The sequence below is a fragment of the Endocarpon pusillum genome (assembly GCF_000464535.1).
Source record: "Endocarpon pusillum Z07020 unplaced genomic scaffold scaffold1275, whole genome shotgun sequence".
Taxonomy (NCBI): Eukaryota; Fungi; Ascomycota; class Eurotiomycetes; order Verrucariales; family Verrucariaceae; genus Endocarpon; species Endocarpon pusillum.
Genome location: NW_006913653.1, coordinates 195,358 through 213,921, shown reverse-complemented (window position 1 = coordinate 213,921; position 18,564 = coordinate 195,358). Strand labels below are relative to the sequence as shown.

General features: G+C 49.5%; 9 protein-coding genes across 9 annotated transcripts; 5 read left to right on the top strand and 4 right to left on the bottom strand.

The window, feature by feature from the left end:
- Positions 1-320: 320 nt before the first annotated feature.
- EPUS_03233 (uncharacterized protein) lies at positions 321-1,765 on the bottom strand (the record flags this gene model as incomplete). The annotated part of the gene is made up of 4 exons (XM_007789663.1): positions 321-1,118; positions 1,170-1,452; positions 1,503-1,622; positions 1,668-1,765. 4 exons carry the CDS (start codon positions 1,763-1,765, stop codon positions 321-323), a joined length of 1,299 nt encoding a protein of 432 aa, XP_007787853.1.
- Positions 1,766-2,441: 676 nt separating this feature from the next.
- On the top strand, positions 2,442-6,146 carry EPUS_03232 (uncharacterized protein; the record flags this gene model as incomplete). The annotated part of the gene is made up of 5 exons (XM_007789662.1): positions 2,442-2,450; positions 2,532-2,655; positions 2,780-5,478; positions 5,531-5,975; positions 6,037-6,146. 5 exons carry the CDS (start codon positions 2,442-2,444, stop codon positions 6,144-6,146), a joined length of 3,387 nt encoding a protein of 1,128 aa, XP_007787852.1.
- Positions 6,147-7,325: 1,179 nt separating this feature from the next.
- Positions 7,326-8,129, top strand: EPUS_03231 (uncharacterized protein; the record flags this gene model as incomplete). Its single annotated transcript, XM_007789661.1, has 1 exon — positions 7,326-8,129. The coding sequence occupies one exon, from the start codon at positions 7,326-7,328 to the stop codon at positions 8,127-8,129; it is 804 nt and encodes a 267-aa protein (XP_007787851.1).
- A 1,725-nt stretch (positions 8,130-9,854) lies between these two features.
- On the top strand, positions 9,855-10,711 carry EPUS_03230 (uncharacterized protein; the record flags this gene model as incomplete). The annotated part of the gene is made up of 3 exons (XM_007789660.1): positions 9,855-10,013; positions 10,158-10,635; positions 10,701-10,711. The coding sequence occupies 3 exons, from the start codon at positions 9,855-9,857 to the stop codon at positions 10,709-10,711; spliced, it is 648 nt and encodes a 215-aa protein (XP_007787850.1).
- A 185-nt stretch (positions 10,712-10,896) lies between these two features.
- Positions 10,897-11,814, bottom strand: EPUS_03229 (uncharacterized protein; the record flags this gene model as incomplete). Its single annotated transcript, XM_007789659.1, has 1 exon — positions 10,897-11,814. The coding sequence occupies one exon, from the start codon at positions 11,812-11,814 to the stop codon at positions 10,897-10,899; it is 918 nt and encodes a 305-aa protein (XP_007787849.1).
- A 611-nt stretch (positions 11,815-12,425) lies between these two features.
- On the top strand, positions 12,426-13,163 carry EPUS_03228 (uncharacterized protein; the record flags this gene model as incomplete). The annotated part of the gene is made up of 1 exon (XM_007789658.1): positions 12,426-13,163. One exon carries the CDS (start codon positions 12,426-12,428, stop codon positions 13,161-13,163), a length of 738 nt encoding a protein of 245 aa, XP_007787848.1.
- A 280-nt stretch (positions 13,164-13,443) lies between these two features.
- EPUS_03227 (uncharacterized protein) lies at positions 13,444-13,898 on the bottom strand (the record flags this gene model as incomplete). Its single annotated transcript, XM_007789657.1, has 4 exons — positions 13,444-13,535; positions 13,587-13,627; positions 13,689-13,788; positions 13,850-13,898. The coding sequence occupies 4 exons, from the start codon at positions 13,896-13,898 to the stop codon at positions 13,444-13,446; spliced, it is 282 nt and encodes a 93-aa protein (XP_007787847.1).
- Positions 13,899-14,989: 1,091 nt separating this feature from the next.
- On the top strand, positions 14,990-16,992 carry EPUS_03226 (uncharacterized protein; the record flags this gene model as incomplete). Its single annotated transcript, XM_007789656.1, has 2 exons — positions 14,990-15,099; positions 15,153-16,992. 2 exons carry the CDS (start codon positions 14,990-14,992, stop codon positions 16,990-16,992), a joined length of 1,950 nt encoding a protein of 649 aa, XP_007787846.1.
- Positions 16,993-17,964: 972 nt separating this feature from the next.
- EPUS_03225 (uncharacterized protein) lies at positions 17,965-18,537 on the bottom strand (the record flags this gene model as incomplete). The annotated part of the gene is made up of 1 exon (XM_007789655.1): positions 17,965-18,537. The coding sequence occupies one exon, from the start codon at positions 18,535-18,537 to the stop codon at positions 17,965-17,967; it is 573 nt and encodes a 190-aa protein (XP_007787845.1).
- Between the last annotated feature and the right edge of the window lie 27 nt (positions 18,538-18,564).

The window sequence follows — 18,564 nt, the reverse complement described above, 5'->3', positions numbered from 1 at the left end:
TATCTAAAGCAAGTTAGTAGTCATGTATCTTAGGGTCTGAACTGTTCGTATGCACCTGTTTGAATTGTTCCTTGCCTGAATGTCAACCGACGTTATAACCGTCATCGCAGTAAAGGAAGAGAGTACGACTAATATTGACAGAATATCGATGCGTAAATATTAGTGACGATGAACGTTCAGAGAACTCGGCTATCATTGATAAATAGTACGAGGTCATTACCTCATGTCGAAGGAAGGCGCCATGCTGAAATGTTGTGACCAGCATCTGCAACAGCGATCTGGACACAGTTTGGGTGTGAGTGGGTCAGGATATTGAGTTTTCAGACCGCATCAATTGAGGCTCTTGTGTTGATCTGTTCATTCTGGTTCCCGAGCTTCGATATTTGAAGAAAGACGTCTACGCCATAACCTTCCAGACTATGGAGCTGAAGACTTCCTGCCCAGTACTCAGCATAAACCCGACTCATAGGAAGTCCCATGCCCAAACGCAGGTTCGGTGGCCTCGAAGAAAGAGAGCTCAAAGAGCTGTCACGACGTTTTTCCGGCAGAGCATGGTTATTGGAAGCACCCTGACGTGCTGAAGAGGTTTGCAGCTCATCGACTGTGGCCGCCATCGCTGGGACCTTTTCTAGATTTCGCAGGCGTGCAGCATTCTTCGGGCCTTTATTGAACGACCACAGGTAGGGAACGATATCACGAGGAATACCACCACCTTGATCGGATATGCGAATCACAACGTGTTGAGGCGCTTCACAAATCAGAACTTCTATTGGAGATGGCTTTGAACACGTGCCATGGTTCTTTTCCATAACAGCCAGAATGGAGTTACGAAGAAGCTCACCGACAATATATTCAAGGTGACTCTGTATATAAGGAAACGTTGCCTCGAGATGGCCAGAGATCTTGATTTCAGGTATGGCAGAATCCGAGTTTGTGGCTTTCCGTGAGAGCTGCTGAGCAAGCTCGCCTGACTGCTTGACAATATCTCTGGCATTGCAGCGGAGTAGGACTTCACCGACAAACTCGGACTCGGACTTCTTTTCCGGAAAATGCCAGGGCGAGTCAAAAGTCTCTGTCAAGGCAAGGTGCTGTTCGGCTATGACTCTTCTAGAGATACGCTATTCTCACATCAGCAATGGCCTTTTATTGAGCTGTAAACCAGAACGCACAGCTCGAAGCATGGTATTGATGAAGTCTTCCATCATCTGTGGGTGCACTAGATCCTGGCACTCCAGGACGCCAATAACAAGGTTGGGTATAACTGCCAGATGCTCTTTCAATGTGCCGCTGATAGCCTTGCAATACTCATCATTTTCTTCAACAGTCTTGATTAGCGGCACCCGGCGTAGCGTTTCAAACGCCTTGTAATACAGCTCGTATACAGTGGAGAGATGGGGGTTTGTGACAACAACATATGGAAGCTTCTGCATGTCACGCAGCCGGTGGGCAAGCCTGTGTACACTGTCAAATCAGGTAAAGCCCACACAATTTGCACAGCACACCTAGTGGGCAGCTCTGAGCGAACATAGTTTGCAGAACTGATCAGTCGCTCCTCTGTCAAGGTCCGTCCGAAAAAGAATAGTTGGCGGAGACTGATTGGACGAATTGGACGATCCACCCAGCTGCGAGAACAATTAATCACCAAACAAGCTCACAGAGTACCCTACCACTCACTCATCAAGAATGCTGGCAGGCCTCCACGGAGATGGTCTTGCCTGTGATGAGGTCCATCGCGTCTGTGGAAGTACTGCTGAAAAGCTGTCATGGTATGGGCTCCTTACTGCCTGGCAGCATCTCTTCGCTGCTATCATTTCCTGAGCCCGGGAACCCACATTGAAAGTCACCAAGACCCACAGGCAGATTTCTTTCTCCAGACTACTCAAACCATGTCGGGTTGCGTGCTAAGCATGTGAGGGAGCTCGGACATCAGAGGGTGAAATTGATGTCTTGTAGTTAGATCGTCCTTGTACTTCCCCACACTGCTTGTGCATGAGGCGGAAGTCTGGAGGAAATCTTCAAGCAGGAGAGATCAATTTGCATACAAATTACCGGCAGCAATGCTTACCTATTCCTTATAATACCAGTATTGCATGGTAGAAGTAAGATGTGATTTGGCATTCTCGTTTGCATAGCCGGTTCCAACCTTCACATTGATTTTTGGAAAAGCTTCAGAGGCAGCGTCATCGCCCGCAACCTGCGGCCACCGCATCCGCATTTGCTCCGCCACCAAGTACAGATTATATTTTGTAGACTTCCAAAGCATCTATCTCCTACGAAGTCTATGCCACGATTGACCTTAAGCCCCTGCATCATTCTTCTTGACCTTCTACCTTGGTCGGTCTGGTGTACAATTAAAGCGAGCTCTACTCCCAAGACAAAGGCGGCTTCACCCTGTCCTGTGCACCAAACCGCCAGCCAGACTCTTGTCGCAGATTCTCATTATGGATAATGTATGTCTGCATTCTTCCTCCCATCGCTCTCCGTAACAGGAGAAGGGGTTGAAGAGCTGTGTACTAACATGGGGTATCTAGCTGTCCGGAACAGATATGCAGGTAGATGATTATGAGAAGTACAACAATGACAGGCAAGACGTGGTTGATATCAACACCGACGAGACCGTGGGTGGTACGGACGCAGAACCTATGGCAGATGACTGTACGTTTCTCCTCCTGTTCGCTCGATTGAATCATTACGGGGCTCTTGGAGAAATTCCCCAAGATGTGGACCATTGATCAAGAAGCAAGTTTAGAAGCATCCACTGACAATGCATGACCGACAGATGAAGCTATAAAACCTCGTGTCCTCCCTGAACTGCCAGATCAAGAAGTCGAAAGTGAGGCATATCATACCTGGCATATTGACAAGTGGAGGGGTCTTGGACGAAAGGAGCATGGACCTGTGTTCAAGTGTGGTGATTCACCCTGGAGAATTCTCTTTTTCCCCTTTGGTAACAATGTCGACCATGCGTCGTTCTACCTTGAGCATGGCTTTGACAAAGACCCACCAGAAGGATGGTATGCATGCGTTCAATTCGCCCTTGTTTTGTGGAACCCAAGTGATCCTTCGATCTATACTCATCACACTGCTACACACCGATTCACAGCAAAAGAGGGTGATTGGGGCTTCACAAGGTTCGTTGAATTCAGAAGAGCTTTCCAGCAGAATTGGGAAAATCATGAAAGACCACTTGTGGAGAATGACGAAGCCAAGGTCACTGCATACGTACGGATATTCAAGGATCCTACTGGCGTATTATGGCACAATTTTGAGGGATATGATTCGAAAAAGGAGACTGGAATGGTTGGACTAAAGAACCAGGGCGCCACCTGTTATCTAAATTCTCTCCTGCAGTCTTTGTATTTCACAAACGCTTTCCGTAAAGCGGTTTATCAGATACCAACCGAGTCCGAAGCGGTCAAAACAAACAGTGCGTGGACCCTGCAACGGCTATTCTACAACCTGCAAAAACACAAACTCGCAGTCCCCACCTCCGAGCTAACGTCCTCGTTTGGCTGGGATTCAAGACAGATCTTTGAACAGCAAGACGTGCAAGAGCTGTCTAGAATTCTTATGGACAAGCTTGATGAGCGGATGAAGGGCACAGCGGCCGAAAACGCACTGGCACAGTTATTTGTTGGCAAGTCAAAAACCTACATCTCATGTATCAACGTGGACTGCGAGTCCTCGCGCATAGAGGACTTCTGGGACATTCAACTAAACGTACGTGGCAACAAGAACCTACATGAAAGTTTCATGGATTATATCCAGGTGGAAACGCTAGAAGGGGAAAACAAATACGATGCTGGAGAACCGTACAAACTACAAGATGCCAAGAAAGGTGTCATCTTTGAGAGCTTCCCACCAGTGCTTCATCTGCAGTTGAAGCGGTTCGAGTACGACGTAAATCGAGATGCTATGATGAAAGTCAACGATCGACACGAGTTTCCTCTGGAATTTGATGCAGCGCAGTACCTCTCAGATGATGCAGACAGATCAGAGTCATGGATCTACCAGCTGCATGGCGTCTTGGTTCACAGCGGCGACTTCAATGCCGGTCATTACTACGCCTTCCTGAAGCCTGAAAAGGATGGCTTCTTCTACAAGTTTGACGATGATCGTGTAACGCGAGCGACGATGAAAGAGACTCTGGAGGAGAATTTTGGGGGCGAATATGCGAACCTTGCAAACGGTGGTCTGGGACAGCGACAACCATATATGAGGGGTTACTCCACGAAGCGCTCGATGAACGCGTATATGCTTGTCTACATCCGCAAAACAAGATTAGATCAAGTGCTTGTGGAGGTAAAAGAAGACGACATTCCATTCCATATAGAAAGAAAGCTGTCGGAGGAACGAGCAGAGCTGGAGCGAAGGAAAAAGGAACGTGAAGAGGCTCATTTTTATCTCACCGTTGGTCTAATATCGGACCTGACCTTCAAGAATCACCATGGTTTTGACCTGGTCAATTGGGACGCTCCCCCTAGTGATCCGGCAGCAGCACAACAACACCGAGTATTACGCACCACCAAGATGTCTGATTTCTCCAAACAGATCGCCGAGGAGAGAGGGTTGGCCCCAGAACAAGTACGATTTTGGGCGATGGTAAACCGTCAAAACAAGACAGTTCGTCCTGACCAACCGTTGAGGGACCCAAACATGACCATTGAGGAGGCCTGGAATAAGTTTGGGACGAAGGGAGCACCGTTCCGATTATGGGCCGAGGTCTGTCAACTAGAAGACGGAAAGCCGACGTGGCCTGATATAAATTCCGCATCAAGCGGTGGAGGATCAATACTGGTCTTTTTGAAGCACTTTGATGTACAGTCCCAGACGCTGAGTGGTGTTGGCCATGTTTACGTCAAAAAGCATGCCAAGGTTGCCGACATTGCCACTCAAATTCAGGACCTGATGGGATGGGACCTCTTTACCAACATTACCTTGTACGAAGAAATTCGTCATTCCATGATCGAGGCGATGAAACCAAGGCAAACCTTCCAACAGTCAGAGATTCAGGACGGTGATATCATCTGCTTCCAAAAAGCACATTCGGGTTTAGATCCGACCTCAGTCATTTATACCGACGCTAGACAGTATTATGACTACCTCCTCAATCGAATATCTATCAACTTCTATCCACGAATACCAACCGGTGCTGAAGGAGAGGTCTTCACACTTCCTCTAAGTAAGAAGATGACCTACGAGCAGTTCTCGGCCAAGGTGGGCGATCATTTGAAAGTTGACCCCACACATATTCGTTTTGGGACTGTACATTCGACGACTGGGAAGCCGAAGGCATGGCTGAAGCGTACTCTGAATCAGAACCTTCAGCAGCTTATGTCTCCGTCATATTCCAGCTACGGATATAGCAACCACAAATCGGATTCGTTATTCTATGAGATACTTGAAACAAGCCTGGCTGACTTTGAGACCAAGAAACCGATGAAGGTGACGTGGCTTAGTGAGGGCATCAGCAAAGAGGTATATTATTCCGATCGTGGTGGAGCAATAGGTTCTCAACTAACTTATCCAGGAACCCCTCGAGTTACTTGTTCCCAAAAACGGCACAATTGCGGATCTGGCGGCCGCTTTATCGAAGAAGCTTTCCCTGGATCCTGCTACGACCCAACTGATTCGAGTTTACGAAGCACACGCTGGCAAGATTTACAAGGAGCTGGCTGACGATTTGGTAATCATGGGCATAAGCGAATTCGTGACCCTATACGCGGAGAAGATCCCGGAAGACGAGATTAAAGCCACCCAAGACGACAGAGCTATATATTGCTTTCACTTTGACAAGGAGCCAACAAAGCCTCATGGAGTCCCGTTCAAGTTCGTCCTAAAAGCAGGAGAAAGATTCAAGGACACAAGGGAAAGGTTAAGCAGAAGAACAGGTATCAAAGGCAAGCTACTTGAGAAGATCAAATTCGCCATTGTCTGTCGAGGTCTGTACCCAAAGCCTCGATATTTGGAAGACGGTACGTTGTTTCTGCCCTATGTTCAAGCCTGGGAGTCATCGGTCTGACACAATGATTTCAGAGGATATAGTCATGGACCTCATTACGGACAACGATGATTTGCTCGGTCTCGACCACGTCAACAAGACGAAAAGCTTTTGGAGCCGTGGCGACTCAATATTCATCAAGTGAAAATTCCTTTTCACGATCACTCAACATCATTTTCCTGGATGGCGACAGCTGGTGCGTCATTCACCACATTCTGTTCAGACCGAGAAGTTTGGCAGCGGGGTACATAGCAAGGAGTTGTGGGGTGGCTGAATGGAAAGCGGGCCGAGGGAAGGTTTGTCATAGCAACGAACCAGCTGGAGTAAAACAATCGCTAAAGGACTATAACCGACGCCAAGGTAGCACCGAAATGGCGACCTACAAAGGCGGTCTTCAATCTTGCATAGCTGTACCTGGCGCTCAGTCAGCTACGCTCCACAGTGGTGCTTACAAGAAAGGAGCATGGAGATGTCACTGACACTGCTACTGGGCAGCAGTCACGGACAGACACAGCAACAGAACAATCATGGGAGTGCGGAGTAATCTGCAGTTGATGCTAGACTGCTAGACAAGGGAAATCTGGTGGAGAAGGCACATCATCCATGCCATTCCTTCTGCATTTTTCTCAAAGATAAGCATGTTTCATCACATCTTATGCATTCTCTCAGCTACTAGTACCGGATGCTCATGTAAGCTCCACCCATACTACATGTAACAATACTACTAGTCCTAGCAACACTGTCACTACGTACTGCTATTTGCTACTTGACCATCAATACGAGTTTGACGTGGCATGCGATTATAAATCGAGTGCCTGCTTCAAGTTGGTAAATGAACGTCTGACACACCACCACAACTCCTCAATATCGTTATGCGCCTCGCTGATGTAAGACCTAAGCTTCCGGCAAGGACATGCCCATACCACACCTTGTCTTATTAAGCCGGAGGAAGATCCTCCGCAAAGCCCATACCTTCCGTGCCACTACGTTCCCAAAAGGAACCATAAACTAGCTTAACTAGTCATAGTATGTCTGATTGTTCATCATCTCCACAATCTCCGTAAACCCCGCAGGCAAGGTGGGCGGGCGCACGGAACTGGTGATGAACTATTATGATGGAGTACAGAGTATAAGTGCTGGGTATGCCATTCCTACAGGAAATGTATAATTCGTGTGTTGTACATCGTATCCTCATTAACCGGGTGAACCGATTACATTCTACCTGATTCACCTATTTTCTATCCACTTTTCTTGTGCCAACCCATTACGGGGCAGACCTGGATATTCTATCTTCCGATTTCTCACGAGATCCAAGTATATCGCAATGGCAGCGGGAAAATTCGCCTCCAAGCTGCACAACGCCAACATCCTGATCCTGGGCGGCACATCGGGGATCGGCTTCGGGGTCGCAGAAGCCGCGTATGAATCCGGCGCCATGGTCACCATCTCCGGGACCAACCAAGCCAAAATCGACACCAAGACAGCCGAGATAAAATCCAACAACTCTGCGGGCGATGCCTCCAAGCTTCGAGGTTATCCCTGTGATCTTGGCGATCAGGAAAAGATGGAGGGAAATCTGAAGGCACTGTTTGATTTCGCTACGAACAACGGAGAGAGGAAGCTGGATCACGTTGTTTTCTGTGCCGGGGATGCGCCGGCGATTAGAAAGCTGGAGGAGATGGATGTGGCGTATGTGCAGAGGGTTTCGATGATAAGATTTGCGGCGCCGGTGGTGATTGCCAAACTCATCACTCTACATTCTTATCTCAACTCGTCGCCTTCGTCGTCGATTACCCTGACGTCTGGTATCAACACGGCCAAACTGGCTAAAGGCTGGGCGGTGGGAGCTGGGGTGGGCGGGGCAGTTGAGGGTACGGCCCGAGGTCTGGCTGTGGATCTGGCTCCCATCAGAGTCAATTGCGTTGCCCCTGGCGCAGTGCATACGGAGCTCTTTGACAAGGTGGGAGCAGAAAATTTGGAGGGGATGCTGGCTATGTTCAAGGATAAGAGTATGACCAAGACGGTGGGTAAGCCGGAGGATGTGGCGGAGGCGTATCTTTATTGCATGCGGGATCGGTTTGTGACGGGGTCGCTGATTGAAAGTAATGGTGGTGGGTTGCTGGCTTAGGTGGGATGCTGGATGAGTTGACTTCTGGAGAGTGTCCATTGTTGTTAGGGACGGTGATGCATCGAGGCCCATGTGAGAGGGAACGGTAGTCATTCTTTTGTTACCGGAATGGTAGAGCTAGAAGCATTAAAATAGGCATGATACGGTGTTGTGCATTCCATAAACAGGGAAAAGAAGCACATTCTAACCACAGGAGCACCGGCGGGTGTCAGAATGCGTTGTTCTATTTTGTAGAGAGGTCATTAGCCAGGAAGGGTAATCAATTCTGATACCAGCAGTGGGGTTTTCATGCAAGTGGTGCACTCGTTCCTTTTGCATTATGCTTGACAGGATGCGATACCGGTATTAGAGATATAGATCAGCTTTCTGGTGATAGTCCAGATACATGGGGAAAACACAATCTGTCATTTAATTCCCCCTCCTGAGCAGATCACGCAACTGTCCCTCTCGCCAAGGCGGCGGAGATCTAGCTTCAGTCTTACCCCTTGATCCTGCAGGAACAGGGTGAACAGGCCGCCTTCAGGCCGCCCAACTTGTTGATGATGGTTGCCTGAGTGAAGCTGATGCTAGGATCCCTTGGAATATACGTCGTAAATTATTCTCGGAATTGATTGAACCGGTCTACCTCCGAATGGCTTCAAGCATAATAAACCAGAGAACACGGGTTGACATGGCGTACCCTGCAAGTTTCTCGGCCCAGCCAGACACTGATGTAGCTTAGATTAAGAAGTCATCGACCCGTGCCATGATCATGGGCGGCAGCCAAAACAAATGATATCGCCAAGTCCCAAAAGGCATCCAATTGGCCAGCTCGAGGACAGTCGCACAGGGCTGAAATTATTTTCGTGGAGTCTGTCCAAGGCGGTACATTGTGGCCATTTCGACGTGGTAGGGTATCTGCTGGTGAAGCAGGGCGCCCAGATAGACTCGCTCTCCCCAAGACAAAGCAGCCTTACCATCAGCCGAAGGGATGGAGTTCCTTGTGATCATGATTGCGATATCAACCAGAGCGAGCCTGATTGCGGTGCTGGGCCGGGCCAGTGTCCTTTACAGCTGCTCTGCCACGACTCACTCTCCATATCGTGTCCAGAGCACAGTGTGGGCCAAGCCTGAAAGTTGCCCGGTCCGGATGTCGATGGTTCAATACCTTGTCGACGATCTCGTACTGAACGTCAACGATCTGGATACAAAGGAAAAATTGTGAAACCACTGAGGCGTGTCACGATGTAATGCGGCTTGTGTTCTAGACGATAGTGAAGAGGTTATACGTTACGTGCTCAGCCGTGGTGCCGACCCTTCCATCAAAGACTGTTGATGGATGCATGACGCGATTAGCCGTGCTGAACTCCACAATCGCTCTCAGGTTTTGAAGGTCATACGTGAGTGGAAAACAGAGAGATAAATGATACGAAGAGAAGTTATTACGATATTGGTGGAATTGATAGTGGATATAACTTGGGAACCTGCGTTAGTATCTTCTAGAGAAACACTGGATCTAAAGAATAGCCATGTGGTGAAAGAATGAACAGAATACTGGCACAACAGTTTTCTGCGATCAATCGTTAAAGTGGCACAGGTGGTGGTTGATTGAGTAGCCTGAGGTGACTCAGCTTCCTAGCTAACACTGAGCCAAGATTTCCTCTTCCACTCCGGGTCCTGCAGCAGAAATATCACGGACAGCTGAGGCCAACTTGGATTGATCTCTTTACCACTCCACCAGCCACGATGTGGCATCCATTATTGTTCTTTGCCTTGCTGGCAACCTTCATCTCCTATGTCCACGCCACAGCGCTCACGTACAAACTCGCTCCAAATGAGAAAGCCTGTTTCTTCGCCGACGTGCTACCCGCGCAAGTCAATGGAAAGATAGCCTTCTACTTCGCTGTATGCTTCGCCTCCCCATATTTGCACATACACCCTCATATCTCCAATCCATTGTCCTCCTCACTCGCCTCTCGCGGAAACCGTAGAGAGAAACCCACTGTCCTCTCCTGAAATGCACCCTCTGACATCAGCCGTAAAACACAGGTCCAATCCGGCGGCTCCTTCGACATCGACATCGCCGTCACCGGGCCCAACTCCAAACAGATCCTGAGCGAGCTCAAACAACGCCAGGGTGACTACGTCTTCACCGCCCAAAACGCGGGCGAATACAGCTTCTGCTTCACCAACAGCGCATCCTCCTTCCCCACCGAGAAGATGGTCGACATGGAGATCGCCATCGAGAACGAGTCCCGCTCGGCCTCCTTACCCCAGAAGTCCTCGGGAACCTCGCCCGAGCAGCATACCGCGCTCGAGGAAGCCGTGTTTAGAGTCAGTTCACAGCTGAGCACGGTGAATCGGATGCAGAAGTATTTCCGCACAAGGGAGAATCGCAATTTCAGTACGGTGAGGAGTACGGAGGGCAGGATTTTTAAGTTTAGTCTGGTCGAGGTGGGCATGATGGTGGGTATGGCCGGGTTGCAGGTGCTGGTTGTGAGGTTCTTTTTTCAAGGGGCGAGGAAAGGTATGTCATTGTCCTTGGTCTTTTTTCAGTTGAGAATGCATGGGTTGACTGACACTCTTTGACAGGTTATGTATAATGTTTATACCACTGAAGGGAAATAAATGCTCTGCTTCAGGGCACGGTGTTGGGATGGAAATGGCTACATCTAGACCAGCGGACGAAGCTGCCCTGAATCCAATTCAGCGCGAAGACTTGGGAACTACATCTCAAGGGCAAAATATTCTCATCAATAGTCAAAACTTCCTTACAATTCTGCTAAATTTACACCACACCCGACACCTCGGCGGGCTGAGGCGTCTTCGGCCCATCCCTATCCTTAACCATCTCACTCGTCGATGGCTTCTGCGCTCCCTTTAGTGGCGGGAAATCAAATGTCTCACTTCTCGGCAAATGCCCACCCTGCCACTGATATTTCAAGAAAGGTAGATTCCACGAGCTCTGCGCGCTGCCCGGCCCATTCTTATCCTCCAGCATGCCTTTGTCCCACAGTAACGGGCCTACCCATGGCTGTACATTCCAACTCAACGTTAGCGTAGCATTTGGACGGGAAGAGATCGCGCCGCTTGGGTCTGTGATTTGGTATTTCGGTTTTTGGTTCTTGAGGGTTAGAAGACCGGGCTTGGTAATATCTGTTGTTTTTGCGTTTGCCTTGTCTCTCCCCGATTTAGACATACTCTTCTTGCTTTTTGCCGCCGGTTTCTTGGCAGGGAAATATCTCTCCTTCACGTTGGCAAAACTCCATTTCGTAGCCGGTGCAGGAATTATCGTGTCCCATATAACCGCTTTATTCATCCCCGCGTTCCCACCATTAGCAATTGGTAGGCTCCCTGCCTCGCCATCCTGTCCCAACCCCGTCGTGGTATTCTGTGTCGGATACTCGGCACTCACGTAAACGAAAACCTGTTTCGTATTCCAATTGAACAGCTCACTTAGATCTGCATCGAGGTCGAAACGGATGTGGGCATATTCTTCGCGTTTTGGGGAGTAGTAATGTGGGCGGCCTCGGACGACCTGGATGTTGCGGACTGAGAGGCTTGCAGTTGGTGGTTGTGAGGAGGAAGTGGAGAACGAAGGATTGATGGGTAGGAGAGAGAGGGAGGAGATGAGGAAGGCGAGGAAGAAAGCGCAGGAGACCAGATAGCCGAAGGCGGCTTGGATACGGTTTAGGGTGTTGTGCATCTTGGGATCGTGTCTGGAGGTTTGAAAATGCAGATGGGTGCTAGGTTTTCGAGGAGAGGCAGTGTTTCGCTATTGCTGCATTATGCTTTGGTGCAGAGTAAGTCCCAGGTAACCCTGCAGCTTCTGGGCTCGACAATGAGGTCAACGTCTATTTGTGTCCATGCTTGCACTTTTAAAGGTGTCTTGAAACCTGTCAAGATTGAAGTTCAGTGCTACACATGCCAAGTTGCCAAGTCTGATAGTGTCAACGGTCATCGGCGAACCTGCTCTTTTCGGATTAAGTTTATCTATCGGACACATCTGATACTGGAGTGCATCTTCTGATACCCAAGTACCCGTTTCCCTCCAGTCCCATGAAGGACAATAACTAGAAGAGATAATCCGGGTCGTTCCTCAGGACCAACTATACTTACATTTTTTTGAGATTCCTTCCCAACACTGAGATTTTGAGAATATTTTATAGAGGGTATCATGAGCTCTATGGGGCCTCGCCCAGCAAGGCCCATGACGGGGAAAAGATCGGCTTTCTGTTATGGTAAGGATTTTTGTTGCCATTCCTCCCCTCTTCCGCAAGACCAAGTACTTACTGTACTCCTTTCTCAGGCACTCTTATGGCACCTCAAGTACTCTATCGCGTAATCTATGGTACTCCTGAACCAGAACCTTGGCAAGCGGAGCGAGTTACCATTCGCCCTGCCGTCCTCCATGAATATCGTCGACAACGAGTCAAGCATGCGGATTTCCCTGCCATCGTTCCTAAGCCTTCCACAACGGTCAGGGGTGCCTTTATCACAGGACTTACCGATGAAGACGTCGCCTGTCTGGATATGTTCGAAGGTGTAATGTACAAACGACAGAAGGTCAAAGTGAAGCTCCTGAAGGATGTGAAGTTGGGAGACAACATCCCGGACTCGAAACTGGCAAAAGCAGAGGGAGAAGAAGTAGAAGCAGAGACGTATGTCTGGAGATGGCCTGTGGAGGACTTGGAGGACAAGGAATGGGACTTTGAGCATTTTAAGAAAAGAAAACTGAAAGCGTGGGCAGGAATGGTAACTGATCCAAATACCAGTGTTGACGAAGGCTTTGCCGACGTGGATGCATATTGTGCTGCTGTAGCAACTTCAACGAGGGGCGGCCTGAGTGGTGGTCGTGGCACAGGTGGACGAGGCAGCGGTGGTCGCGGCACGGCCAATCGAAGTATGCTTGATCGAGAGGCAGGTGGCCGAGGCACGGGTGGTCAACCTATGGAAGGTCAAGGTGGGAGTGTTAAAGGCACAACTCAACGGGGGGTAGGTAATCAGGCTCCTCGTGGTCGTGGTCAAGGCGCGGGTGTTTCGATGACAGGTTAGCGCACGGCCGGGAAGAGAAGCATGGTTGGTTTTTTTTTTTGCAAAGGCGCAACTCCAACACGTTGACTGCACATGATAGATAAGGATCTATGTATCACGAACGACTGATCCTGGACTGGAATTGAATGGAATGATTTTCAATAGACTAGCTTGCTAAAGCAACCGCATATCAATAGAATTAAGATAGACCTTTTGACCCACCTGAGCCATTTGAGCTGCAATGCAAAAGGAAATTCGGGTTTCGTCCCACAACCGCTCACCAATATGAGAGATACTCTTCTCAAACGGTGCCGTAGCCCCTTGTGCCACCAGTTTGAATGTTGTCGGAGTAAACTCCCGGAGCAGGATCAGATCCAATTTGTCCAAGGCGGCCTGGAGGATAGGCTTAGCAAGCTATGTTTGATATGTCTTGAGGTGACTCACCTTTCTCTCGTCGGTCGAAATATACATATTCAAGGTAAAAGCTAAGGGATGTGGTTAGTCTGGACGATATGCTGATAAGGAGTCTTGTGTTAAACAACTTACGCGTGGAGATGGCCTGGGATGTAGCCAAGGAGGGTGAGGCAGATGTTGATAATGAGATCAGCGGAGCAGCCACTGATCATGAAGACGCCAACGGGCGGGCCTGGCAGATCCATTAGAACATGGTATTCAGAACGGATACACGGAAATTAGGCAGAACTAACAGAGGATGGTAACGAGGACGATGAGGATAGCAGGTAGGGCGTCCGACATGCTGGTAAGTGGTAGCTCTGTTTCGAGTTCGTATACAAGGGGAGATGACAGAAATCTGCTTCTGTTGGAAAGAGGTAGTTGGGTACTGCTGGTGGTTGTCGTATATTCGAGGGTACTGATGATGATGGTGGTTGTGGTGGTGGGATGATGCAACTCGTATTCGTCGTATGCTCTCGTGTTACCTGCCACAGCCACAGTGGCGCAGCTTAGAGCACGTGCCCGCTCGTGCCGCCCGGCCAGCCAGCGGATGGAAAGCCACACAAAGCCCCTAATTCATACTTGAGTCATCCCCCTATCGAGTACTAAGTTAATCATCGGCCCAGCTGGAGCCGAGATTTGATATGCACTCAACCAGCCACTCTGTTTCACGTTTTGACATCACATCTCGACATCACGACCACGCTAGGAAAATAAGGCGGGTAAGCAGAGGCTCAATTGACGACTCTGTCTGAATCACCCCTCTATCCTTTCTCTCACCTGTACGTTCCCATCTGAATCATCGGAATGTCCGAATTAGTTGGGTTTGAAAACCCATCTTGCTCCGTCAACTCTTCAATATTTTGTCCAGGATGCCTGGGATTCTCGATTATGCTTCTTGCCGTTGGTGCATTTCACCTGATAATGCCTGTCAGTATGTATGCAAGTTATCGCTTCACAGAATAGCTGCAGACCTAGTGGGTGCAAGAAAGGAGTAACCCCCGGAGCAGATTCCTATCTTCTTCTAGCGCTTGAGAGCGCGGCTTCTTTTCCTCGCTTGCAATTTAGGTCTGCTCTCGTCAGCGTACCAATGTGGTTGTGAAACAACTATAATTTCCTCCCGCCAGGGGATGGGATGGGATACCAACAACTTCCCAGATGCGTCTAGTATAGGTATAAGATTTGGGCATTTGCCTTCAACCATTTCTCTTCTTATATGCAGCTGCAACGTATCATTCCTTTCGTTGACGTTGTTGTGACTTTCTTTCTTTCTTTCATACATTCCTTTCCAAGCTCTTCATTGATTGAAGCTGGTCATTCTTTTATAAAGCTCTCATCCATTCTTTACGATTCAAAACCTTTGCTTTCAGAAGACTGCTTAGAAACACCAAAAAATGGCTTCAGTCAGAACCCTCAGTCTTGCTACCGCCCTCTACCTCTTGGCAGGTATCTCTTGCGTATCTGCGCATGGCTTCGTCCAAGGCATCGTCATTGGAGGGGAATAGTGTGTACCTTGTTTGCATCTTCTATCTATAATTGGGCTAACGTTGATCAAAGCTATCCAGGATTCAATCCAGGCGCTGCTCCTTACCAAAACCCACCTCCACCGGTTATTGGTTGGCCAAATACTGCAAGTGATACCGGCTTCGTCCCTCCTCAAGACTATAGCAATCCCAACATCATCTGTCACTTGAACTCTCGGAATGGTGAGATGCATGCCGAAATCGCCGCTGGCTCCTCGATTGACTTGCAATGGAATCAATGGGACGTATCTCACCATGGCCCTGTCATCGACTACATGGCCAGGTGTGATGGTGAGTGCGAAACGACTGACAAGAACGCTCTCAAGTTCTTCAAGATCGACGAAGCCGGTCTCGTCAATGGATCACCTGCTCCTGGTACTTGGGCTACCGACACCCTGAGAGCCAATAATCTCACATGGACAACCACAATCCCTGCCACTCTCGCTCCTGGAAACTACGTACTCAGACACGAACTCATTGCGCTTCATAGTGCAGACAAGCCATACGGCGTACAGAACTACCCTCAGTGCATCAATCTTAAAGTAACTGGTACAGGCACGGCAAACCCAGCTGGTATTCCTGCAACCGAGTTTTACACACCCACAGACCCGGGCCTCTCCCTCAGCATCTACTACCCGGATCTAGAGAATTATACTATCCCGGGTCCAGCTCTATGGGACGGTGCGTCGTCTGGGAACACTGGTAGTTCTTCAGGGATGCCCGCCCCTTCGACAGTGACTGTCATTCCCGTGCCTGAGAGCTCTTATGTAGCACCGTCACCAACACCTGTCGATTCAGTGCCTCAATTCTCAGCTATAGCGTATGCGGCAGAGTCGACACCGTCAGGTGCCAGCCCTCTGCCTGAAAGCTCCGTCACAGACTATGCCGAATCTCCGACGCCAACTGATGTCAGCCCTCTGCCTGAAAGCTCCATCGCAGACCATGCCGAATCTCTGACGCCAACTGATGTCAGCCCTATTCCCCAAAGCTCCGGCGCAGCTTCTGTACCAGAGTCGTCATCAGCTATTGAAGTTGTCCCATCTGCCGCCACTCCTGTGGAACCAAGCATGGCAGCTACTACAGCTTTTGAAGGGACATCAACAGCTGCCCAGGAACTTTGCAGCACAACTACATTGTACACAACGATCACCATGACCACGACTGTCCAGCCAGGACGTTCTTCAGAAGATGTCTCTCCTTCCTCATCAGAGGTAGCGCCAGTGCCTACTTCGGTCGCTGAGACATTCTCAGAGGCGGAGCCTGTGCCCACTTCAAACCCTGAGACATCCTCCGAAGTGGCGCTAATTCCCACCTCAATAGCAGGCAATTCCTCGTACCCGGTACCAGTACCCACCTCAAGCGCCGAGGAATCCCCAGAGGCTGCACCAGCGCCCACCTCGAATGCAGGCAACTCCTCTTACTCAGCGCCCATGCCCACAGCAAGCGCCGAGACATCACCTGAAGGATACGGCGACGGCTATCCCACCAGCGTAGCAGAGTCCATGCTTAGCTCGGCCGTTGCATCCGCCGCATCTGAAATCGCTTCCGCCGTCGAGAGTGCCGCTACACCTACCGCTATCATCAGCTCTGTCGTTGCATCTGCCGCGTCTCAAATCGCTACGGCTGTCGATGGTGGTGCCGCGACACCCACCGCCGCGCTTACCTCCGCTGTTCAATCTGTCGCCTCTGTAATTGCTTCCGCCGCCGAGAGTGCCGCCACTTCCACCCCTACCGGTGTCTCGGAAGGCTCAGACACTGGCTTGCCCGGTGGAATGGGCTTTGAGGAGTTCATCGAGTGGATCAAGCAGTTCTTTACTAAGTACTTTGGGAAGAAGGGTAGTGGTAGGAAGCACGCCAGAGATTTGGTCATCTAGGTCCTTGGTGAGAAGTACGACACGAGCTGGCTCGCTTGGCTGGGTCATGCTTGAAGATTCGTGTGCTTGCTTGCTTGCTGCTGAAAAGGTTATTGTGCTGGACATGGTTCGGATCGTTTTGGTTGAAGAGAGAACCAAGGAAATTTGGATTCACGATGTATATATATTACAAACTCTTTAGCCTCATAGGCTATTTAAAGAACACAAGACTTCAAAGTGTGTATTCTTTCTAGTATGCAGCTTATTGAAGTCCTGGCACTCACCAGCTTCTCTCGCGCTGCCACGTCCCAAACGTAACCAATAAGAGTGCCGGTGCTGGGGATCCCTGAGTAGGCGTTTCATCTGGCTCTTGGCGAGCATCTTCGTGCTTAGGAGATGCCACACTTTTGATTCTCCTCTCTGGTTACAACTCTGACATCCTCTCAAGCCATATGCATGAGTCTTGGTACCTCCTTAACAACCCAAGTATTATATTCGGGAGGATCAGAAACTTCCCGTCTGCTCGTCCTCTCCTTGAGGGTATGACTGCAATGCTCGCAAGGAGTTGATCTGTATTGGACCACAAGGTTTGCTTCATAGATAGCAGAGACTTCGGCCGCATTGTTCTCAGCATAGCTTGTTTGTTCCCGAGCAACTGGAAGAAATGCCTTTCTTGCTGTTGATGGAACTCGGACTGGGGTGGGAGGGGCGGTTAGATATCCCTGTCCTCTGTTTATGTCATCTATACCGTTTGCTTGTCAGTAGCCATCTTGGCTGGTTTACGCAGTACTTATTGCCCTAGCATTGACTAAGGCTATATCGTACTTCGAAGATTATGATTCTTGGTCTGGGACCGCTACCATATCAAGAGAGCTGACGTGGGACGCGAGGATTAATCTTGACTCCGTAAAAATCACCCTCAGGTCAAGCTTTGAAGGTAAATGTGTAGGCACCTCCTGAAACAAATTGCCAGTGATATGTGTACTGCTATGCTCAAGAGCCTGCAGCAGTTGTTCCGTTTTGTGGTGGGCAGCACGCCGCGCCATTGGTGTTATTACCCAAGTTTCCGCTGACGAAAACGACCAGGACGGCAGCATATGCTGCACAGGCGCCAAAGATCTCCGCTCGTCGCGCACTTGTTATGAGCCCTATGGACAGCGCGAAGGCGACAGTATACCCTGTGATGAGCCCCAGTGTCTTGTGCGGATCTTGTACGTAGTACAGATTGTAGTTGGCGCCAAACAAGAATGCGGCAGCCAGCAGAATGTTCACTGCTCCAACGAAGACTTGTATCTTCTGCTCTGAGATGTAGCCAACCCGACCATGGACTCCAGGCTTTCGAGCTGAAAAGAAGATAGGGAAATGTTTGCGTAGAGTTTTCGTCAGGTAGTCTTCTTCTGGAGGTCTACGAAGCGCAACCAGGTCATCTTTGTCCTCGAGAATGTTGGCACTGTTGCCCTCGAGCATGGGGAAGCTGCCGCCGGGGGTTTGGTCCTTGCTTTTGTTCCAGAATGTGTTGTGTAAAGCTTCGTAGGCCTGGTTCGAAGGTCTTTTCATGGCTAGCATTGTTGATTAGAGAATCATTGCCTCTCC